Raw genomic sequence first — 25,856 nt, 5'->3', positions numbered from 1 at the left:
GGGGGTGGTCATATGCTAATGTGGTGACATCATAACTGTGACATCTTGTGAATGACTCATGATTGCAGCCTAGTTTCCATGAAAACTGCTGAATAATGTAGATGAGGTAAACAATATGTAATATATAAATATTTTGTAACATTATAAATGTCTTTAATGTCACTTTTGATCAATTTCATGAATCTTTGCTGTTTTGGGGTAGTATATCTGCTAAAAGTTCATTTTGTCAAGTACACAACTGCATAGCCTCAAAGTGAACAGAAATAAAAGAACTAAAAACCGTAGAACTTTAAGCCAATGAAAAAATTTCTGGCAAGCAGCAATCAGCCTATGACATTACAGCACAGAGATTTTATCATACCAGAAAATTACTGGCTGCATAGTCTTTGTAATTGGCATGAATTTTCTATATCAGTATGGTATGAAGAAAAAACTAAAGTTCAGGGCCTTTTGAGTTAGGAGAAATATGAGATGCTCTTTTAAACCCTGTCCTTATGCCTAGCGTGACTGGATGATTTGAAGTCACCGTGAGAATACATCATTTCACAGAATGGTTGAAAAGGTCCAGTTATTGCTTCTAGAAGCCAGACGACTGGGTGCTGCTCTCAGCAGAAGTGATTTCTCAAATCCCATGGGCCCAGAATGCCTCAGAAAACACTGCAATTACCAAAAATCGTCCATACATTCACAACCCGTTCTTTCCTAACTGAAGGTCTCCATGCTGTATTTTTGTTTCAAGTGCACACTCATATACCAGCACAAGAAAACTGACCAATCATGTGTTTCTGTTCAAGTAGCCCTTGCTATAGGAAATATGAGTAGGTCTGTGTGTTTGGGTTTTTGCCAGTGTCTTAATGTTTTACTGTCCTTGAGAAATTGCCCTTTATTCTCTCTGCATCTTTGGTTCTTTTTGTTCCCCCTGAAATATGGGAGTAATTCTCTATTCTCAGTTAACAGATAGAGTAGAAAAGCTGCCATGACTCTTTCTGAAAGAAAAATATTCAAGAAAGCCACTGAAGCAGGGCATTTAAAATACAAACCCCGTATGAGATTTTTTCGGGGGAAGTGAATAATGTCACATTTCCTGATGCCAATTTCATGCACATTCATAGCAAAGCTGGCTTGTTGGTCAGTTCTGCCTTTACTTTATTTAAGTTTTTTTTTAGCTTCTTTGGGAATGCAGTTGGACATGCAGGCATGCTTGGGGCTTTCCTTCTTTTGTTTTATTTCTTTGTTCTGCATTATGTTTTCCATTTCACCTTATGGAAATATTTGCTCTCATGGATATTTGCAACTATTTTGAGTTTGATATTAGTAAGTGAAAGGTCTGTTTTGGAAAATCACTCATCAGCTGCTTTAATGCCATAAGAAATCAACATAGGGAGTTGATTGTATTTTGACAAGCAATTAAGATAGGGATCGCTTGCAACAATGTGGAATAATGGCCCTCTTCCACAATCAATAACTTAACAAAGGGTTTGTTTATCATACGTATGTGAGGTTAGACAAAAGTGGCTGGCATTATAGTCTCAACATTTAAAATAATGATGGAGTATAATCGTGTTAGAAGTAGCTCACACAAGCCTATCTCATTATAAAAAACTAAGAGTCTGGCTAACCTTGGTCTTTAGATCTCCTCTTACTTGAAGTGCTACTGAAGTGCAACTGCTAGAAGTGCAGTTGTGGCTCATTAGAAACAAAATGGTGTAATTTGTAATGTGTGTCGCTTGTTCTTTATAAGTAGAAGGTCTGCCCAAAAAGAACAGATCTCTCTCTGCTGTTGAACACAATAGAAGATATTTTGAAGAATGCTGGTAACCAAACAGTTGCTGGTAGCCATTGACTTCCACAGAATTTCGTTGGTTACCAACATTATTCAAAATATATATTTTGTGTTCGGCAGAAGAAAGAACCTCATATTGGTATGTCTTTGCAGAAATGTCTACTAACTATGGTAGCGCATATTTTTGGGGGAGGTTTCATATTTCTGAAATTATTTAGGCTGTTGATTTGTCCAGATCCAATCATTTTATTGGATGTTGCATTTGTGGCAGGTGCAGCACTGCGGCAGACAGTAATCGTTCCCAGGAAATGAAAAGATTATTGGTTAAAGATTCAGATTATGACAGTAATGTAATTCCATCTGCTGAGTCATTCTGCTGGTGTTGATGACTTTGTCTGCCTTTATTATAGAACTGATTTTGCGTGCTTGCTATTAGTATATGCTCACTTTTTAAAATATATCATATATTATTTATATTTTAAGTATTATCTATTATATTTGTTATTTTATTATATATAACAATGTTAATTTTTTTGTTCGAAAATTATACATTGTTTATATTTTAAATAATATGTTTTGACTTTGCCTATTGATAATATGCCTATTGACTTGGACCAGTAAGACTATGACCACCTACCGTATCACCTACAACACTAGCCTTTCTGTTTAAGGGTTTCATATCTCAAATTTTGTCCATTCCTTAAATCATTCAGTTTATTACTGCGTAGTATGCAGAAACCATTTGTGTGACATTAGCAGTGATATCGCTTAGCAGAATAGGAAATTACTTGACCTGGAATGCAAGTGCTGGAATGCAGGACTGCAGACTAATTCCTCTTTGTACTCTTTCATATTAGCAGAAATGCACAATTCTCTGAGACATGCCAGCTACGCCTCAGCCTCTTTCCTGGATGTTCCTTTGTACACAAAATCGTGTTGACGTGTTCCTGAGAGTGATAGATTACCCAACGCGAACAACTCGATGGAGTGCTGAGAACCGGATGGGGGGATACAGGTCACTGCAAGAGATTAGACTTGTTAAACAAAGAGACTTTATGTAGAATTTAACCAACAAAGCCCAGGAGTTCGTTGTCCCGGGAAATGCATTATGCATCTGACGGCTTTTAGTACAATTATCAAAGGATGTCTTGAGTATTGTAATTTACAGAAGAATGACGGGAGGAGGAGATGCTGAATTTAATAAAGCTGGTTGTTATATACATAAGTTTACAGATTTTATAAGAGTTAACATGAGCAAAGAGTGAAATGACTCTCAAATAATGAGGCCTACTCAAATGCTTTTGAATGCAAAAATAGTATTTTAATTAATATTTATATACATAAATGTGGTGTTTTTCTTTTCTATTTGTTTTTCTATGATTGTTTTAATCAAATAATTTATTTATTTTTGCTTAAAGGGGAACTTAGAAAGATGATAATGCTTTTCATAGGCAAGAGTAACAAAAATAACAAGGAATTCATATGCGGCTCAGAGGTGTAAGATAAAGTATGAAGCGCCGTTTGCCATTACAAGTGCGCCAATTATTATAATGACAGAATAGAAAGGGATGACCAGAAGATATCATGGTATTGGTTTTGCATTATGTCCATGTCTAATTTCCATGGCAAGCCACTGTTATTTTTTCTCAAACCTATTTGTGCTGTGCTTTACCATTAGTTGGTTTAGAAAAACAAAAAATGGAGACCACTCAACAGGGGTAATGTGAGAATAAGTCTACTAATTTAGAAGAAATCGATTTTCATTCATGAGCGGAGAGCAGCTTGGCATGCTCGCTTAAAATTGAAAAGCTTCAGGCACTTGTTCAAAGCACTGAGTTCATAGATATTGTTTATTAAAAAAAACAAACAGCTATGAGTATGCTGCACATTTAGAAGTACATGGAAAAATGTACGTTTGGGGCCCTGTGCTGAAATGCAGCCAGAAATAAAGCCAGTGTTCAACGCCCCTCCAGTGCTTAATGTCAAAGTGATGTACTTTGCAAGCTAGTGGCCCTGTGTCAGTGTTTGGGAGTGTATTTGTCACCGTTAAAACTGTCTGAGATGTCACAACCAAGCAGAGTGCTCAGATTTTAAATCGTGTCCCCTATGAAGTGACATTTGTCATTAGTCTCAGAGTATGCAGTGAGGTTTTTAATCATTTTGAATAGCCGTCATGTTTAATGTTTGGAAGTCCTGGAGATTTTATATGCGTCTCCTATTCCCTGTTGGTTTGTTTATTCTATATATATTGGAAAATATACAAATTTTACCATATTTTAATTCATTCCACATGGCTCCAACAAAGGTTTCTGGGTCTTGTTAGAACTGTTTAGGTCCTCAGTGTTGTGTTTGAAGTCCAAACAACAGGAAACATGTCAGTTTTCTTAAAACACCGACTCGCTGATGATGTACAGTCATTGTTTGTATGTGGAATATATCATAATGATGCATGCACAATGTTGATGTTTCTATTTTGTATTTTCTAACTAACATAGAGGTTCTCATTGAAATTCCTGATTCAAACAGGAAAGGAAATTTGATAAAATAGTTTAAAACAAAACAGAATATATATTTTGGTTGTTTAACATCTGTTTTTCTGTGGGAATGAACAATGGGTCTCTCATTGTCTGCTTTGGGAGTAAATAACAAGATAGTCAAGAGCTCTTCCACGTAGTTGCCCAGAAAGATCCCACAATTGCCACTAAGAGGTCAAAATGTGACTCTATGACTACTCAAAGAGGCATACGGTTAACTGAAGTTCAACTTATGACCTCAAGTTCGTCATCACAGATATGTCATTGAACGCCAGTGGGCCATGAATGCTTTTGAGAAGATTAAAAATGAGATCATTAGGGTGACTGAATCTGCAGTTTGTGGTTGATTATAGCATTTGTGAAACCCAAAAGAGCTGTTCAGCCTTGACGTCAATTTGTAGGTCGACCTAAGCTAATTTGCCATGAGTACCTTTGGGAATCGCTAATGGATTTTTTTTAGAATGGCTGTTTTGAATTTATGACAAACATAAGGTTTGTGGTTGACATTTCTTGAAGGGCTGCTGTTGAACAAAGGTGAACAAAACATTAAAGGCATTTTAAATAATGTTAACCAGATTTTCTTTTACTTAAAACAATAAATATTTTTATCTATACATTTTATTCAAATTAAATGCTGGTTATTTATTTATATGTATATAAATAAAAAAATATAAATATTTTAAAATAATAAATTCAAAGCTGGATTTACAAACTGAACTGCTGTATTTCAAAAATGTTGACTGATGGTTTTTTAAGGAAAATACTGAAATGATGAAACTGATTTTTTTTTTTTATAAAATACTGTTCACTGATTCGATCCAAGGCTTTCACAAATCTGCCTTGTTTTGATCCTGCAGATGTTCTGTGACCATCTGCGAAAGAAAAAGCGAAATCTGTTGAGCTTAGAGAGGACCTGTTTTAAAGAGCGCTTTGTATTGTAACCATCTGCTTTACAGATGACCTAATGATGATCTAACAGAGCAATGGCAACTGCTCTCATTTTAGCGCCCACCCCTTCAAGTGAACATTTATCACTATGTGTTATCTGTGGGATGCGTTACAGGCAAGCTTCAAGAACTTCAAGATCAATACCGAGAATCAGCAGCCTCTTAGGCTTTTGAAAACATACTTGAAGAAAATCCTTGAGATGGATGTTTTAATGAAGTCAGAGTCTAAACATGAACTTTGTTTAACTCACTGCACAAGGCCTTCATGCAAAATAAGTCTGGGCTTAATGAGAGACACGTGTTACATTTTCTGAGTCTTTATTGAACAGCGCATTTACAGATTTCACCATTCATTTGGAGCTGCATATTCCACTGTTATGAATCATCATTTAAAGGGATAGTCAATATGGAAGCAGAATAATGACAATAGATTTTGAAACACAAAGCATGCTGAATTCCACAAATCGAAAAAAAAGATGCATTGCAATTAACAGTGCTTGCATTTTAATGCATTGTATTTCCAGGACTTGCATTTTTAGGTCCTGAAATTTTACATAGTTGTTTATTTAAGATGTGAATATTTCAATTCAAAATATTTCACACGCATTTTCATAATTAAAAATTCAATAATTCATATTCACCTTCCAGAATTCACTTCCAAAATATTCAGTCTGTTAAAAAATACGATGTATAATATTCGACAGGCGCATTTCAGTCATTTTATTTCACTTTCCAAATTCGCTGTCACAAATTCAGTGGTTAAAATTCAGCATTGCACATCCGGGACCCGCAGGAATAGCAGTAGAGCACCGATGCATGATCTCAAGCTGATGTCAGCCGCTCACCAGCAGGTGGCGCAAGCGGCTGTTGATGAAGGCCATATGTGGATCAAGTCATTCATTTACAAAAACTGATTTGCAGAAATGGAGCAAGCGCTAAGTAGAAGTTTTGATTATCGTGGCCAGTATAAACATGTGGAAAAGCTGATTGTGTGTATGTTTAATTCAACATCTTTGCTGTTTACCGTAGCCTACATGTAAGCAGCTTTCTCTACCACAAAGGAGATTATAATGCTCTTTTACCCAACGCTGAAGTACAGAACTAACATTACATCTGAGGAAGACATATATTGCTTTCGGTTGCTTAGTTTCTGTAACTTTGTATCATAGCTTGTGTGACGCTGTGCTGTATTACTGGGGTTCCCCTCATACGTCACACTCCAGGCAGGGTTTCTGCAGGATTTTTAAGCTCAAATTTAAGACTTTTTAAGACGTTTTTTAAGACCTGCACAAATAAAATTAATACCATATGAACGGGGTAGGGAAATGTCTATAGTACCATATTAAACTGTAAAATGACTGTAAAAAGCATAATTTACCATTCAGATACAAGTTTTCACAAAAAACAAAAAGTTTTATAAAATAAAAAACTTTACATTTCAGCCTTTAAACCATTTTTAAGAAACAGACTGAAATATTTTGAATTGAAATATTCACAGCTTAAACAACTATGTTAAATTTAAGACAAAAGAAGATAGATAGAATGTTGATAGATAGATAGAATAAGAAGATAGAATGTTGGTAAATAAACCGTTTCAGTTTTCATTGACTTCCATCGTATAGACAAAAAATACAATAAATGTCAATGGTAGCCAAAACTGTTTAGCATGTGGGCGAGTAAATGATGACCGAGTTTTCATTTTTGTGTTTACTATCCCTTTAAGCCCACCCGCTTTTATGGTGTCAAGGCGCCCATTGCCAAGAAGGAACATAACAATGCCCTTGTACAAATAAATAAACCCCAATACAATTCAAGGCTCAAAAAAGGCATCACTCACGCTTTATGGCTGTGAAAGTTAAACAGGAAATATGAGGGGGTTTTTCTTAGCTGATTGCTGTGAGACTTGACTTGTTTTGTCAGTTTTTGTTTTCTTTATTGCTCTGTGGGCTTATTTCAAGTCACTCTTTGTCTCTGGAGAACCTTTGCAGTTTCCTCTGCAGTATTTAATATATACACCAGGTATAAGGAAGATTCCTGTGCCACACAATTTTTGTATTCACACTGAAAGTGAAAATGCCATAAGACTTACTGCACTCACAATGCAAAGAAAACTAAGAACATATGGTGCTTCTCCATCCTTTTTATGGTTTTGCTTGTGGAACTTGTTGGGGTGGGGGGAATGGTGGGTTGGCACAATGCAGCAAAAATTGAAACCTTACATGTACATACAGTATATACCCTTTTTCCACTTGTAATTTTATCTTGTTGGGCTTTGGAAACTGAGTTAGACTTTATATAGTGACATCTGCCTGATTTAATCGGAATAATCAGTAATTCAGATGTTTTATCAATGCCAGAACTTCTACTGCTCCATGCACATCAAATATGCTATAGTGGGTGGGGGGGTATTTTAAAATGGCAAAGCAGAGCTGACAGCATTATGTTGTATTAGGCCCTATGGTATCCAAGATATTTAGTACAGATGGAAGTTTATCACAAAGTTCAAAAAGTCACCTGGAACAGTAGCTTGTGACCCCTGTCAAGAATTCCAGAAATCCCAGGGTGCTCTGGGCCTCATGTCACAGCTCAAGCGATTTTACAACCAGATCTTCTCCAAGTAAATTCATAGATTATGAATGTGTCTGGTTATAGAGGAGATAGGGGATAGTTGTCACAATTTTACCTTCACTGAATATTTCTCAGGGTGTATTTGTTTAAATTAAAACTTGGTAAAAAGTCAGTTTCTATATAAACACATACCTTAAAGCAGGAGGGTCGAGACCCCGAAAATGGGAGACATGTCTGTTGTAATTAGGTTATGGAAAGCAGGGGAAAATGAACATAATGTATAATAAAATAATCATTAATAAAAAAAAAATATGATTTTTATAATAAATTACAATTATATATAGATATATTTTTATAATCTTATAATATATAATAATAATATACAGTATCTCACAGAAGTGAGTACACCCCTCACATTTTTGTAAATATTTTATATCTTTTTATGTGACAACACTGAATAAATTACATTTTGCTACAATGTAAAGTAGTGAGTGTAAAGCTTGTAAAACAGTGTAATTTGCTGTCTCCTCAAAATAACTCAAAACACAGCCATTAATGTCTAAACCGCTGGCCACAAAAGTGAGTACACCCCTAAGTGAAAATGTCCAAATTGGGTCCAATTAGCCATTTTCTCTCCCCGGTGTCATGTGACTCATTAGTGTTACAAGGTCTCAGGTGTGAATGGGGAGCAGGTGTGTTAAATTAAATTAGTGTTATCGCTCTCACTCTCTCATACTGGTCACTGGAAGTTCAACATGGCACCTCATGGCAAAGAACTCTCTGAGGATCTGAAAAAAAGAATTGTTGCTCTACATAAAGATGGAGAAGGCTATAAGAAGTTTGCCAAGACCCTGAAACTGAGATGCAGCACGGTGGCCAAGACCATACAGTGGGCCGTAGGGCAGTATTCCAACATGATAACGACCCCCAACACACCTCCAAGACGACCACTGCCTTGCTAAAGAAACTGAGGGTAAAGGTGATGGACTGGCCAAGCATGTCTCCAGACCTAAACCCTATTGAGCATCTGTGGGGCATCCTCAAACGGAGGTTGGAGGAGCGCAAGGTCTCTAACATCCAACAGCTCTGTGATGTCATCATGGAGGAGTGGAAGAGGACTCGAGTGGCAACCTGTAAAGCTCTGATGAACTCCATGCCCAAGAGGGTTAAGGCAGTGCTGGAAAATAATGGTGGCCACACAAAATATTGACACTTTGGGCCCAATTTGGACATTTTCACTTAGGGGCGTACTCACTTTTGTGGCCAGCGGTTTAGACATTGATGGCTGTGTGTTGAGTTATTTTGAGGGGACAGCAAATTTACACAGTTATACAAGCTGTACACTCACTACTTTACATTTTAGCAAAGTGTCATTTCTTCAGTGTTGTCACATGGAAAGATATAATAAAATATTTACAAATATGTGAGGATTGTACTCACTTCTGTGAGATACTGTATAATAACTTGTATATTCTGTATTTCTTCTTGATGATAATGATGATGCTTATTGTTATTATTAATAATAATTAAAAGATGCTGGCATATTAATATTGAACTTATACATATTTAATGTTATTCGTTTATTGAAAAATAGTTTTGTTTGTTTTTCTAAGATAAACGTTTTGGAACTGGATTGGGTCACAGTTTGTTCTGTGTAAAATCTGGGTCCTGAAGCAGAACTATTTGAAAGCCTTTTTTTTTTTTTGTCAACAAAAGAAAAATATAAAAAATTTTCTCTGTTTTTACCCAAGATAAATATACTGTTTATTTAAATATACTATATATTTTACTGAACACAGCATGCCTCGCTATATGCATTACAATTAAATATATAATTATGACACACAAAGCAATTTGTGAAATAGCAATAGTAAGCTTTAAAAAATCAAGTCCTTGTGTCAGCTTTTACTTTTTTTGCAGGTGATGGTTCACTCCATGGGAATCCATTGTTTCTATTCACACCAAACATTTGCCCTGAATATTAGCGTTTGCTGGGGCCTTAAGACTCACACCCGAGCAAGCTTTTTTATTACCCTCTTATGGTCTGATAGGAAATAACCCATGTCAGACTTGTACTTAAGGCTATCAAGTCCCCTCTACATTTCTATACTCTCTGCACTCGTCAAAGTAATGAGATTTAATCATATAAAATTCATTTAGCTGATTCACAGCATGTCTGACAAGAAAATTATTTTTTCACTACATTTATATGGTTTTCATCCATCACCCTAGCGAGCTGATTTTGTACATGTAATTTAATTCAGGCCTTCATTCACACAGAGGGATGAATAATTCAAAATGTCAAGTGTTGAAATGAGTCATTACTAAATTCTTGTTTCTTTGTATCACAATTTATTGAAAAGATCAGGCGGATATATGCTCCTTGAACTCACTTTCAATAGCTGGCTTATTGAAATTGGTGCTTTTTAAAGTCAAATATTTGAAGGCTGAGTTAATGACGCCTATGATGATGCACATACCATGACTGTGTCCCATCAGCTTTGAGTCAGTCTCTCTGTTTTCCTTTGTATAAAGGCTGCAGTTTCATCTTTTATGCTTTTTCTATGAATCCAAGTTGGGCTTCATGTCTGGCTCGCCTCTGGGGCTCTATCATTGCTGAATTTCTTGTCTGCCCGTCTACCATTTTCTTGTCAGAACTCTCTATTCTTTTGGCTGGTTTATGTAGTATAAAAGTGATGTGTGAGATGTTTATCCTCTTGGCACTTTCATCTCCAGGACTGGTGGAGAGCTGTTGTGTAGTTGGGCAGAAATGGGCAGAGGAGAGCCAGCACTGTAACCATATGCCTGTCAAAACAGAAGACCTCAACTCTGTGTGTGGGTAAGTTGGCTAACCATTTCTATGCCTTGGTTATGCTCTTCAGTACACCACAGAATCAGTTTTATTTGCCGTTATATGTCCTCTGACCAGTAAAGTATATGTTGGTGACCCAAAAACCACTGACCACAAAAATGAAAGGGATAATTCACTCAAAAATGAAAATACTGTCATCATTTACTCACCCTCCACTTGTTCCAAACCTGTATGTGGTTAGTTCCTTTGTTGAGTACAAAAGAAAATATTTTGAAGAATGTTGGTAACCAAACAGTTGCTGGTGAGCTCTGAAGTCCATAGTGTTTTTTTTTTCCAGTCAGTGGCTACAGTCAACTGGTTTTGGTAACATTCTTCAAAATATCTTATTTTGTGTTCAACAGAAGAAAGAAACGCATGCAGTTTTGGAAGATCTTGAAGGTGAGTAAATGATAAAAGAATTAGCAATTTGGGTGAACTATCCCTTTAATAAAGTTATAGAATACAGGACCAGTTGTGTGTGGCTCATGAGTTTCTTTAAGTAGTCAGTCAAACAATAAGCAGGGTGACTGAGAATAGTCCATATTAATCTTCTCTGCATGCAAATAAAATGTAAAAGACTACTGCTGATTGAATTCTAAATTCTCAGTAATTCTCAGTATTTATTTATTTTTTATTAATAAAACTTTTTGGTGACATGGACACCTAAATATGTGTGTATATGAGCAAGCCCCCATCTTAAAATATATAAAACAAATGCTATTTACTTTTTATATACTCAGTTTTTTACTATAAAAATAAATTAGTTGTGAATAATATAATATAATATATACACTACTGTTTAAATATTTAGGGTTGGTAAGATTTTGAAATAGATTTTGAAATAATTTTGTTATGCTCACCAAGGCAGAAAATACAGTAATGTCAAAAATAAAAACAGGAATATTGTGAAATATTATTACAATTTAATGTAACTGTTCTTTTGGCCATCACTCTTCAGCGTCACATGATTCTTCAGAAATCATTCTATTATGATGATTTGGTGCTTTTTTAATTTTTATATAAAAAAACTCTAATGAACTGTAATTTTATTTATGCAATTTTTCTTAAAAACTTTACACCTTTCCCTAGCACTCTTTTTTTTGCTGCCCCCTGGGGTCCTCTGGTCTAAATAACAATACATATATCTGATCGGACAGCCTTGGTTTGACATCCTTAGTTTTAAAATCAGGTATTAAATTCTGTTAAAATGTCTTTTGTCTGCTTTGTTCAAGTGTTGTCCAGAAACAGTGCTGTTCAGGTGCTCTGAGAGACAGCAGGTGTCAGGCTGGCATGAATGTAGCAAAGGCCGGACGTGCCTGTGAGGGGAACAGCCCACTCTGTGGAGAAGATTCCCAGACGGTAAGATATATATATATATATATATATATATATATATACATATATATATATCAGAGTGTCGACCAAAAATATTAAGCATTTTTAACTATTAACTGTTTTCAAGTTTTATTAACATTGATAAACAGAATTGATTTGAAATATGTAGATTTAACATTATAGTTGTCTTTGCTGTTACTTTTGATCAGTTTAATAGGTCATGAATAAAAGTTTTCATTTTAATAAATTAATTGTAAATCATTTTAATAGTATTAAATGTGTTATTGAAAAAAAGGTAACACTTTAGTATAGGGACCAATTCTCAATATTGATAGTTGCTTATTAGCATGCCTATTATTAACATATGTGACCCTGGACCACAAAACCAGTCTTAAGTCGCTGGGGTATATTTGTAGCAATATAGCCAAAAATACATTGTATGGGTCAAAATTATTATTAGGATATTAAGTAAAGATCATGTTCCATGAAGATATTTTGTAAATTTCCTACTAAATATATTAAAACTTCATTTTTGATTAGTAATATGCATTGCTAAGAACTTCATTTGGAAAACTTTAAAGGCCATTTTCTCAGTATTTAGATTTTTTTTGGCACCCTCAGATTCCAGATTTTCAAATAATTGTATCTCGGCCAAATATTGTCCAATCCTATCAAACCATACATCAATGGAAAGCTTATTTATTCAGCTTTCAGGTGTATAAATCTCAATTTTGAAAAATTGACCCTTATGATTGGTTTTGTGATCCAGGTTCACATATTGGCTGTTTATTAGTGCTTAAACACATATTCTGCATGACCATAATCTTTACAACGACCTTACTAACTATTAATAAGCAGCAAATTAGGAGTTTATGGAGGCAAACGTCATTGTTAATGGTTTGTTAAAGGGGAAAATAGCACCTTAAAATAAAGTGTGACAAAAAAAAATTCTGATTGGCATGACATCACATGACATCAATTTTCACTTTTAGTGTGGAAAGCACTTGTTGATAAACAAATGACTTGTTGCTCAGCAGTCACATCATGACTGGTTAGGACTTAAAATGAAACGGAATGCAATTTTCAATACTCTTTTATGCTGTTTCATGTAGGATTGCTGTAACTGCTGTGCGCTGGGTCTGCGTTTGCGAAGGGAAGGGAAAGGTTGTGAAGTGCATCAGCACCTGAGCTACCCTTGCGGACACGTCTTCCTCATCTGCTGTGAGGAGGGAGAGGAGGGTCTTGCTCTGCCTACGATCAAGAAAAAACAGAGGCCTCATCCGACCGTTCTTCCTAAGAGAGGTGAAACACTTGTCTTTTTCTTACAGCAGAATGCATGGTTTGCAATGTGTAACCTTAGTTTATGGCTGATTTCCAGTGGCTGGGGTCTGGGGTGAGTGAGAGTTCATATTTTACTTTGACGAACCGATCTAGACGGGCTGTCGTGCCAAGAAAGCGTTGTGATGGAGACACACCATATGATGTGAAACCACACAAGAACCTGGAATGTCTGGGTTTTGACCTGCATTTTTCAACACAATGTCCCAGTTATCTCTTCATCCTAGTGACTTTTGAGTTTATGTCTTCATATTAACATCAGAGCCTCAGTCGTGATTGTGCTTGTTTGTTTTTGAAGCCTTGATCATATTTGGAAGCATCTGAAGTCTGGCTGTGTCTTGGCATTGAGTTTCACATTCAAGTTTGTCACACTGCTGGCCGAGAGGTTGACATTGATGGATCAGAGGAAAGAAAGATGCCCAGAGCTGATCAGTCAGGTGTCACGTTACCGTTCAGTATAACGCACAAAGATGCTGGCAAGCTGGGCTGAATCAGAAGCAGATGGCAAAGCAGGCTGTTGCCTCTCTGCCCGTGCCAGCAAACTTTCCTTCTGTCTCAAATGTTTCAGCTGACTACTTTCACTAATTTTGGCAGGATTTGCATGTAAACATTGTTCTCTTTTTGGATTTCTATTCATCCTGTGAATTATGCGATATGTTTACACTGGGACAAGACCTGATGTTAGCTTTAGGAATAGACTGTGTACACTGTGTACACAAAAAATGGATTTTTGCTGCTTTTAAATTTCATTTATTAAAATGAGGCAATGCAACACATTTTGTTTGTCTTAACCTGATTCTCATTGCATGAAATCAATTTAAATTTGGAAAATGGATGTTCACTTGATCCTTTTGTATTGGGAATATGTGAATAAAGTTCACTGGACAAAATCCAGCAGAAATTCAGATCCAGACAAACACAGAACTGAGTCAAGCTTTTGTTTCATTCATTCTAACATTACCTGCCTGTGTAGTTTATTTAACTTAGTACTCTAAATCAAAATATATATTTTTTTCTTAACTTGTTAAACAGCCTCTAATATAAAAATATAAAATATATAAAATATGTATATAAAAGATATATCCCAAAGCCATGTTTAATGAAAAACGCAAAAATGAAAAAATCATTCAAATGTATAATGTAAGTTGTCAAGTCAAGTCAAGTCAAGTCACCTTTATTTATATAGCGCTTTTTACAATGCAAATTGTGTCAAAGCACTGCACAATATCAAAAAAGGAAAATAATGTGTCAATAAGTTTAAATAGTCTTTGCAATCAGGTCGACGATATCGCTGGAAATGAAGCGTCCCCAACTAAGCAAGCCAGAGGTGACAGCGGCAAGGAACCAAAACTCCATCGGTGACAGAATGGAGAAAAAACCAGGCTCAGTTGGGGGGCCAATTCTCCTCTGGCCAAACGAACCAGCAGTTCAATTCCAAACTGCAGCAAGTCAGATTGTAAGGGCTCAGCTGGTTCCAGTGGTCTTTTCCGTTGGTTGTCTAAGTGGCGGGGTCCTCAATGGGGATCTGTCTCTGGCGCTCATCCAGGTGTCTGGCCTCTGCCTACGATCAGGGCCACATACGTCATCTCCCGGCGCTGATCCTCCATCTCAGGTGTTCGGTCATCTCAGATCATGTAATGGTTGGATCCAGACTGAAGTTCTGTAATTCCTGGCAGAAACGGAGAAGAAACGGAGAGACAAGCAGAGACATGATTAGCGTAGCTGCTGTTCCATCTAAGCAAAAATGAATTGTTCAACCCAAGCTAAAGAATAATAATAATGTACGTCTGATCAGATATAACTGCAGTACAAGATTATAAGATGCATTATGTGAATGCTTGGCTAAAGAGATGTGTCTTTAATCTAGATTTAAACAGAGAGAGTGTATCTGAACCCCGAATGTTATCAGGAAGGCTATTCCAGAGTTTGGGAGCCAAATGTGAAAAAGCTCTACCTCCTTTAGTGGACTTTGCTATCCTTGGTACTACCAAAAGACCAGAGTTTTGCGACCTTAGAGAGCGGGTTGGATTATAGCGTGGTAGAAGACAAGTTAGGTACGCAGGTGCTAAACCATTTAGGGCCTTATAGGCAAGTAATAATAATTTGTAAATGATACGGAACTTAATAGGTAGCCAGTGCAGAGACTGTAAAATTGGAGTAATATGATCATATTTTCTTGATCTGGTAAGAACTCTAGCCGCTGCATTTTGGACTATCTGTATCTTGTTTATTGAAGATGCAGGACAACCACCTAGCAGTGCATTACAATAGTCCAGTCTAGAGGTCATGAATGCATGAAATAGCTTTTCTGCATCAGAAACAGGTAGCATGCTTCGAAGCTTAGCAATGTTCCTGAGATGGAAGAATGCTGTTTTTGTAACATGGGAAATATGATTTTCAAAGGACAAGTTGCTGTCTAATATAACACCCAGATTTTTTACTTTAGAGGACGTAACAGTGCATCCGTCTAGTTGCAAATTATAATCCACGAGATTCTGTGTACTGTTTTTTGGTCCAATAAGTAATATCGCTGTCTTATCTGATAAGTTGTAATATAAGTTGTAATACTTATAATACTTTTTAGATTTTTTTAAATCTAAAATTACCTGCCTGTGTCTGTCAGGATTATGGACTGTTTTGTGTGTTTTTCTACCCATGTGCTCTGTAACCCAGTTTCTCCCTCATGTTAATTGTTTAATTTGATTCCAGGTGTGTCTCCTTAGTTCCCTCGTTATCCTGTCTTTAAAAGCCCCAGTCCTTTCAGTTAGTGTTTGTCGGTCCCTGAATTGTCTTCCCTGCCTGTGATCTGTGTTACCTTCTGGATATTAAAGACTCTAATTGTGAATTCTCGTTCCCTTGCTCCGTGTTCCCTGAGAGAACCGTGACAGAAGGACCAACCGAATACAGTTACCTCTACGTCTACCCTCCGTTTTGTTTCCCTGTTTTTGTTTCCGTGGTGCCCCATGGATCCCCTCATCCGGTCCGAATTCCTCCTCCTCCTGCTGGAGCAGGGGGACCGATCTCTCGAGGACCATACGCGACTGTTCCTGATGTTAGCTAACGTCACCAGCTACCCGGACGACACGCTCTGTGCATTCTATGATGCTAGCCTGAACACCGCGTGCAGAGCACTGTCGTCCGAAGATGGTCCTCGTGAGGATTTCGCCGCCTTCGAGGAGTGGACTCTGGCGAGAAACGGATCGCCCCTCACCGCCTCTCCTGAGTATGATCTAGCCAGAACCACTCCAGACTCAGAGCCCAGCCCACGATCTGCCCGCGGTGCAGAGCATCAGCCCGAGCCCATCGATGATGGAGAGCCATTCCCTGCTACGATCAACGAGCCAGCGCCAAGCCGAGCGACTGAGCGGAAGATCGTTCTGGAAGTTGAGCCCAACACGTCAGATCAGGTGCGAGAGCCGGCTTCAGTGCCCACCACGAGGGAGCCAGCCGTGGACTGTGTTAGCGCGGAGTGGTGCTCCGCCCCCTGCACCGTGGCTGAGGGTGAGCTGATTATACATCTGGGATTGCTGCGCATGGAGGGGGATCTGATAGACTGGGAAACTGATCTGGAGATCGAACTGCCCCCTCTCCCCTCTCCGTCGTCCCCGCTGGTCCCGTCCAGCCCTCTTTCGTCTCTGGTTCCCTTGTCCAGCCCTGAGGTGGCTCCCGATTCTCCAGTGCCCGCTCCTCGAATATGCCCTCCAGTGCCTGCTCTTCGAAAATGTCCGCCCTCCCACCCTCTCCTGCCTCCTCCACCGCTGGAGGAGCCCCTCTGCTCGCCCTCAGCCCACCATCTTTACAGTGAGAGCCCCGCGGAACTGCCATCCTCCAGCGTTGCCGGGGCTGGAGTATCCGCCACCTCCGCCTCCAGCCTCCGAGGCCCGGACTCCTTCTCGGCCCGTTGACCCATTGGCTCCACCTCGGCTCCTAGCTCTCTCGTCTCCACCGTCACCCATCGATCCACCGGCTCCGTTGGGCTCCTTCCTCCTGCCAGCTCCACGTTGGTCCTCAGTCGATCTGGCTCCGCTGCGGATCTCCGGCTCCACCTCGGTCGCCAGAGCCCTCGGCTCCACCCTGGCCCCCCGGATCCTCGGCAGCCCCCTGGCTTGTTGGCACTCCGTCTCCTCCTCGGGCTCCTCCTCCACCTGCTCCGCCACCGTTGGTCGACCCCATGGAGTCGGCGGCCATTCCTCCTCCATGGCTCCTCCCTCCGTCGGCTCCACCGTGGGCCACCGTCAGGGCGGCAGCTTGGGTCCAGCTGTGCTCCTCCTGCTCTGGGTCCCTCCTGTCTCTTCCCTGGCTCCTCCCTCCTTCATCGCCCCCCTGGTCTTTGTCTGCCGGCCCCCTCCCGGGTGTCCGTCCTCCTCCTGAGCTGCCTTCCAAGTTCCCACCCACCCCTCCCCTTTGGATGTTTCTACGGTGCGAGGACACACCTTCCGGGAGGGGGCGTAATGTCAGGATTATGGACTGTTTTGTGTTTTCTCCCCATGTGTTCTGTGACCCAGTTTCTCCCTCATGTTGATTGTTTAATATGATTCCAGGTGTGTCTCCTTAGTTCCCTCACTATCCTTTCTTTAAAAGCCCCAGTCCTTTCAGTTAGTGTTTGTCGGTCCTTGAATTGTCTTCCCTGCCTGTAATCTGTGTTACCTTCTGGATATTAAAGACTTTTGAATTGTGAATTCGGTTTCCTCGTCTCCTCGTTCCCTTGCTCCGTGTTCCCTGACAGAACCGTGACAGTGTCAACACCGAACGCCTTGTGGGCAGTGCACTGTTGCACTAGCTTGAGTCTCGGCATGTGAACCTCTCTCTTCCACTTTACTTTCTTCCTCCTTTTAAAGTCAAAAACACCTTTATGAAAATACATCTTTAAAATTACCTGGCTGTGTAGTTTAATTTAGTACTCTACTAAATTAAAATATTTTATGTTACTTATATTTAAAATATGTCTTTTTTTCTTAACTTGTTATGGCCTCTAATATAAAATTCATATAAAATATATATTTTTAAAAATATAACCCCAAGCCATGCTTAGTAAAAAGCCAATAATTTAAAATATAACACATTATAATGTTTAATACAATTTAAGTTGTCATTTTTAATACTGTTTTGAAACTTTATCAGAGAAACATAAGTAGTGCTGGAAAAATTCACTGGAAATTTCCCTCTGTTTAAGTGCATTAAACCTGTTTGTGGCTTACAGCTGAATAAAGTTTTCCAACACTGTCCTGGGTTTATTCTGTCACCCTGAGAGCCATAGTGCCATATCAGTGTAATGGCAGACACTCATTGCTCAACTAGCACTCCCGCATTTATCAGCAAAGCCCCAGTCAATAGACCAAGGTCACTATTCCTTTGAATGAGACATAAAACCCAGACTTCACCTCTTGCTTTGTCTCAAGTGGCACATTCCTTTTGGCCCAGTGCCTTGCTTCCTCTAAAGAGCCTACCTGATATCCTGAGGCAAGGTGAGATTAGCTGTGGCCGAGTCAGTACACTTGGTGGTGCACACACAGATGATGGAACACTAAAATAGGTCCAATTAAATTGCCTCCATAGAGGGACCCGCAGAGATGCCTTTTCTTTCTCTTTTTAAGGAGACTATTGCTAACTATGTAAGCCCTCTTGGTTGCATCAAAGGTTTAGGTACAAAAACGGTTGAGAGGTAATTATTTCCATGAGAGTTGCTTTCTCAGGCCCCCTGCCACCTCACACCCGTAACGTGATTAATTATAGCGGAAATGTTTAATTTCTTTCTACCTTCATTGCATTTACATTCAGTTAATGACCGTGAGAAATATTTACTTTACACCAGCATGCTGTGTAAGGTGAAGCTGAGCCTGTTTATTATGCTTAGCCAGACGCTAATTGCCAAGTCAGTCGAACGCCTTGCCAAATTGCTGCGCGATGTTGGAAAGCCTGTTCATTAACTTCGTCTGTTGTTATGTAGAATTCAGTGAAAGTGGATTTGGAATTGATAGGAGGTGATTGGCAGATGGAGGACACAGAGGGTGTGGTAGGAACAGCTGGCGGCGGTGAAATGACAGATGCTGACTGGCGTATTGCTTTAATATGTATTATGTTTATGTACAAGTAGTCCTTCATTGCCATGTCATTCTGGTTGACATCTGGTTTATCCTTCATCAGAGACACTAGTGGAATCACATTATGTATTATTAAATGACATGAATGTATTATTGAAAAAAGTTCAGTTGAGAAACAGTATCGACTAATCAGCATAGCAGAAAGTCTCCTCTCGATACATATATCATTGATAAAAATAATGCATGATGTGATGCTTTTTTATGTTTAAATCTATTGAGCATAAAACTATTCTAAGATTACTTACTAAGAATAGTATTACAAACAGTTTACACAGAAATTAATTCTTCATAATGTTTTTGTTTCGTGATTAAGACCCAATAACTTGAATACATATTTTGTGTTTTATGGGACATTAAGTAAAAATATAGGAGTTATGATATTGTATTGTATTGGAGGAAAAAAGGCAAAAATGCTTGATTCAAAAAACATATTATAAATAATGTAAATAAAAATTGAAGACGTTTGGTTGTATTTAAAGAAACTTCATCGGTCATGCTGCAAATCACTTTCCCGAAAGCCCCCCCCCCCCCCCCCCCCCCAAACACGAAATAATATCACAGAGAGGATCCCTGTAGACTCTAATGAGTGTCATGCCATTTCAGATGGCATAAATGATAACTATTCGGGGCTTTTTGAAGGGAAAACAATCATAGCAGCTGTTGTTGTAGTGTCTTTCCAGACAGAAGTGCTCAAAAATAACTGCTTCAGAGGGCCCTTCAAATCAAACGCTTTCTGTGAGTCAAAGCCTGTAAGTCTCAAAATAAGTCAATTTATGCTTTTTATTATATGAGAAGGTTAGTTCAGGTTCACATCAAATGGTAGTTTGTTCATCAAAACAGATTTGGAGAAAGTTAGCATCACATCACTTGCTGACCAGGGAATCCTCTGCAGTGAATGGGTGCCATCAGAATGAGAGGTCAAAAAGCTGATAAAAACATCACAGTAATTCACATGTAATCCAAAAACAGCTTTTCACTTCACAAGACATTAATTGTTGGACTGAATGTGTGTCGATTTCTTGTGGATTACTGTGATGTTTTTATCAGCTGCTTGAACTGTTATTCTGACACCACCCATTCATTGCAGAGGATTCACTGGTAAGCAAGTATTGTAAATAGAGTCACATGCAAGAGATATACAGCCATATCAGCCTTTAAACCTACTATCTCTCCTCTTCCTCAGTATCAGACAGTCAGTTTCCGAAGCAAGCGTTGTCTGTTGGGGATGCGGATCCTGCAGCTAATTCACTGGAGGATTTGGAGCATGATGACAGGTGCCAGAGATTCGCACCGCTCTGCCATCACACCTGCTTCAACACTCGTGACTCCTACCTGTGCGCCTGCCACCCTGGATACACACTCCTGCTGGACGGCCGAACCTGTGAGCCAGGTAAAATTAGCTTCTCTATGAGTTCTGATGACTCAGTATACAACAAAAACTCATGTACACATTTCGAGAAAGTTGTAAAGTTGTCGAGAACCTGCAGGGTTTATGTTATTCATAGATTTTCGCAGCAGAGATCTGCTTCTGTATATAACATAGCAAATGCAAGCCTCATCTTTATGCACTCAAAATACACACTATCAGTCCTGCATTAAATAGGGGAATTAATCTTAATACCTGCTCAACATCCTGTCTGCACTGTGTGTGTGTGTGTGTGTGTGTATGTATGTGTGTGTGTGTGTGTTTTACTTAGATCTGATCTGGATTCAAAATGACCTCAGATAGCACTTTGTATGCTGCGAGTGCTTTTAGATGCGTGCCTGTACATACAGAAATCAAGTGAAGACTTTTATGAAGAGTCAGTGAATTAGACGTCCTGATATATTATTTTTCAAACCTTTTAACTCTAAGGAACCACATGAATAATATCCATTCATTATATACTGTATAACATATACAGTACTATATAACATATATGATTTTACATAAAGCTGAAATGAAGTAAAACTGCCATCAAACATTATCCAAAAATTAAAATATTTACTCACACCTCATGTTATCAGTATTACAATAGTATTATATACTATTATAGTCCTTCTTAATGTTTAGATTTAGCTTTTATTTTTATAGTTTCATTTTAATTTGAAAGTTTAATAATTGTGGTATGAGCTTTTGTCATTTGTTAGTTTTTTTATATTTTTATTTAGATTTTATTTTTAATTAAAATTTTGCTTTTAGCCATTTTAGTACTTTAAATTAAAATTATAGTTTGGTTTAGTGTATTTTATTTTATTTTAGTTAGTTGCAAAGTCAGCATTTATAACTTAAAAAGTTTTTTTAAGTTTTACATTTTCATCTATTTATATTTTATTTCAGCTTTATTTAAATGAACAAAAATGAGTTTGAGTAACAATAACAACAATGCATGCTATTTGAAACCTCTATGAGATTCAGTTTAAATACAGAACAAGAATATCCTGCAGTCTTTTTAATATTATAAAATCAAGGAGAACTGGGGCTGTCTTGAGTTAAAATGTTGAAAAAGCATCATAAAATTATCCTAAAATAACTTTATATTCCAAGCCCATAAGTAAATAATGACTTCATTTCAAGAGTTCATTTTTGGGTGAACTATCCCTAGATAGTAGTGATAGGGTGATAGCGCAGTCTACCATTGTTTTGCCCGATTCACTGCAGTTTGTAATTATTTGTCTCGTTTCCCTGGTTATATGGCCAAACCCTAACAACGCCAAGGCATGATGGGATTGTCATCATGTGTCAATATTGTTTTAGTGTCTCTGGTGACATGGAAGTGTTGATAGAGATAGTGTTGTGCTGCTCCAATGTGAAACTTGACTCATGATCTCGTCAGGAATGAACTAATGATACAACCACAAGTAACTTCTCTCCAGCAACCTTCAGCTGACTTTAGGAATGGTAGGAATTCTGATGACAAGATATATGTTGGCAAATGTCACAAATCAAAACACTTTCCATAATTTCTCATCTGGTCATGATTAATTGTTGGAGACAAACTCTCCATCATATGCAGTTTCTCTACCAAAAATCCCATCTGACAGGATACAGAATGAAAAAGAATGACTCACTGCTTTCTCTCACTTTTTTTCACAGAGAACAAGGAGCAAGACAACAGAGTTAGTGAGGAAGACAGGATTATAACTTTACCTCCAGCAAGACAAGAAACTACTACTGAAACCCTGGTCTTACGTAACCCATGTGATGGTATGTGGTATACAATTTAGCAATGCATTATCCACTCTCTTTAGGAAATAAAAAAAGACTTTTAGGCCCTGTTTACCTCTGGCATTTGGCTGATCACTAGTGTACGATGCTAAATACAGTTTTGAATGGGGTTTAAAACAAACACACACACACGGTGCCCTCCATAAGTATTGGAACAGTAAAGACAAAATTGCTCTGTTGGCTGTGGAGTCAAGACATTTGCAAATATGATTAAAAGATGAATATGAGACAAAACTACAGAATGTCACATTTTATTATTAGCCGTTTCAACACACGTTTTACCAAATAAAAAGAACAGCACTTTTAGAGTTCATCCCACTCATTGATGTGAGCATAAATATTGGGAGAGTTGAACATAAGGCAGATATAAAAGATTAAAAGCTATTATTTAATTGCGCACAATCACAGCAGTGAGTCTGTGACCCATAGACATCACCAGACTCTTGGTCTCATCCTTTGAAATACTTTTCCTAGCCTTTAATGCAGCCAATCCCAATTGTTGCTTGTTTTGGGGAGTTTCTGCCTTTACTCTCCTCTCCAGCTGGTGAAATTCATGTTCAATTGGATTTAAATCTGGAGATTGACTTGGGCAATCTAAGACTTTCCATTTCTTTTCCTTTATAAATTCCTTGACTGAACTGGCAGGGTGTTTTGGGTCATTGTCCTGATGCAATATGAAGCACTTCCCAATGAATCTGGTGGCATTTTCTTGAATATTGGTAGGCAAGATGGTTTTTTACTCTTCCAAATTAATTTAGCTACTGTCATCATACATTAAGTCAACAAAGTTGAGAAGGCCTGTTCCAGAGACAGCCATGCATGCCCATGCCATGACAACACCTCCACCATGCTTTACAGATGAGGCTGTATGCTTGGGATCATTGCAGTTCCCTTTTGTCTCCACATATTTGCTTTCCCATCACTTAGATAAAGGTTCATCTTTGTCTCATCGGCCCATAAACACAGTTCCAAAACTCTTCTGGCTCACCTTTGTGCTTTTTTGCAAACTCTAATCTTGCCTTTCTATTTTTGGTGCTGGTCAGAGGTTTGCATCTTGCTGTATAGCATCTGTAATTCTGTGTCAAAGTCTCCTGAGGACAGTAGATTGTCAGAGCATCACCCCAGCTTTCTGGAAGTTGTTGGTGATTTTACAGACATGTCTTTTAGGGTTCATTTTCACAGCTTTTATGATTTGTCTGTCATCAACTACTGTTGTTTTCTCAGCCGATCAGGTAGTTGTTGGTTGCTGGTGGTTTCCAAACTCTTGATTTCTCCATGCCCTTTGTTTTTGCTATAGCTCTAATTGACTTCCTCTTTTCTTTTAGCATCCAAATTGCTTGCTTTTCTCTCAAAGTCAGCTCCCTCATCTTCATACTGGTTTGTGTGTGTCATCATCGAAAGCAAGATTCAGAATACAGAAGTAATGGATATAACTTATACGACACATTCCCTGCTTTTAATATCTGAAGAATTAATGCAACAGGACACAGCTGATCACTTAGAAAGTCCTGTGAGGCAACTGTTACAATACTTATGCTCACATCAGATAGAAGGATGAAACTTCTGAGCTGGTAAAACATCTATGCTTTGAATCACCCAATAATAAAATGTGACATTCTGTAGTTTTGTCTCATATTCACCTTTTAATCATATTTGTAAATCTCTTGACTCCACAGCCAACAGAGCAATTTTGACTTCACTGTTCCAATACTTTTGGAGGGCACTATATATATATATATATATATATATATATATATATATATATATATATATATATATATATATATATATATATATATATATATATATATATATATATATATATATATATATATACACATAATAAATAAATATATATATATATATATATATATATATATATATATATATATATATATACATAATAAATAAATAAATATATATATATATATATACAGGCTTCAATGCCCTGGCCCCTAAGGCACATGGCCTTACACGTCCATCGTCCCTTTGATGAGGTGCAGTCTTGTCCCCTTAGCAGAAAAACACCTCCCAAAGTATAATGTTTCCACCTCCATGTTTGACGGTGGGAATGGTGTTCTTGGGGTCATAGGCAGCATTCCTCCTCCTCTAAACACGGCGAGTTGAGTTGATCTTGCATGGAGCCCCAGACCTAGGGAGATTGACAGGTACAGTATTTTGTGTGTCTTCCATTTGCGAATAATTGCGCCAACTGTTGTCACCTTCTCACCAAGCTGCTTCGCGATAGTCTTGTAGCCCACTCCAGCCTTGTGTAGGTCTGCAATCTTGTCCCTGACATCCTTGGACAGCTCTTTGGCTAAGAGAGTGCTCCAAATCTCACTCACTGGCCATTTTTCAATATGCGTTCTTCAGCGATCTTGCATCCTTGTGTTCTCGTTGTACATCATCATCAACCGTCGAGGTTCAGTTCCAATTCTCAAGAACGCAAGTACAGAGGATGCATGAAAGTGCCCGGATGTGTTCTTGATATCGAGGATGCATCAAGTGCAGACTTGAGAGAATCGAGCCTTAGAAATATCAGAAGACACTGCGGGTGGCTGGTGTACAGAAGCCTGTAAGCTCTAAAGGTGCCATAGAATGCATTGATACAATATTTTAAATTGTTCTCTGATATCTACATAGAAGGTATGTGGCTTAGGTAAGGGCAAAAAATTCTCCAGAAACGGTTTTACATGTCCATTTATAACCCTAGGATTTCTTCCTAGAATGAAATGGTATGTTATTGGCTTATTTGGAAGGATCATGAATAATAATGTTGAGCTCTGCTCTGATTGGCTGTTTCACAGTGCGGCTCATTTCAGTACCTCACACAGCAGGAAGGAAACAAAATATATATTTCAATACTCTCGCAGTTATATCGTTGGGTAATTATACTGTATATAAAATGTGGGCATCAGGGAATGGCTATTAATATGCGGGGCACTGAAACTGCTTTCAAATGCATGATCGCTTTTTACTTTCACTTTCGAGATTCGCGATCGCATGAACTTACGCAGCAGTACTTACCACACATTTTACAAGATCAGATGCTTGTCAGTGGTGCTCAAGATCTGTAAATCATTCGCCATCATTCTCATCTCTCCTTACTGTTTATGTGGTAAGTGAAATCTTATGTACTGCAATGTAACAGGCTACCGCTGGCAAGGAGCTAACCATGTCCCTTTAGTGGC

The 25,856-nt window shown here is 38.2% G+C and overlaps 1 protein-coding gene across 5 annotated transcripts in view; it reads left to right on the top strand.

The window, feature by feature from the left end:
- LOC306857142 (fibulin-2-like) overlaps positions 1–25,856 on the top strand; it is a 59,103-nt gene that overhangs the window by 7,670 nt on the left and 25,577 nt on the right. For all 5 annotated transcript variants that reach the window (XM_079396875.1, XM_079396877.1, XM_079396876.1 and 2 more), the window contains exons 3-7: positions 10,569–10,671; positions 11,916–12,042; positions 13,131–13,320; positions 20,641–20,847; positions 22,534–22,644. In XM_079396875.1, coding sequence (XP_079253001.1) covers positions 10,569–10,671; positions 11,916–12,042; positions 13,131–13,320; positions 20,641–20,847; positions 22,534–22,644 — 738 coding nt within the window. The remainder of the gene's footprint in view (positions 1–10,568; positions 10,672–11,915; positions 12,043–13,130; positions 13,321–20,640; positions 20,848–22,533; positions 22,645–25,856) is intronic.

Source organism: Barbus barbus (assembly GCF_936440315.1).
Source record: "Barbus barbus genome assembly, chromosome: 37".
Classification (NCBI taxonomy): Eukaryota; Metazoa; Chordata; class Actinopteri; order Cypriniformes; family Cyprinidae; genus Barbus; species Barbus barbus.
The sequence above is the reverse complement of the archived record's forward strand: the minus strand, read 5'-3'. Positions and strand labels throughout refer to the sequence as shown.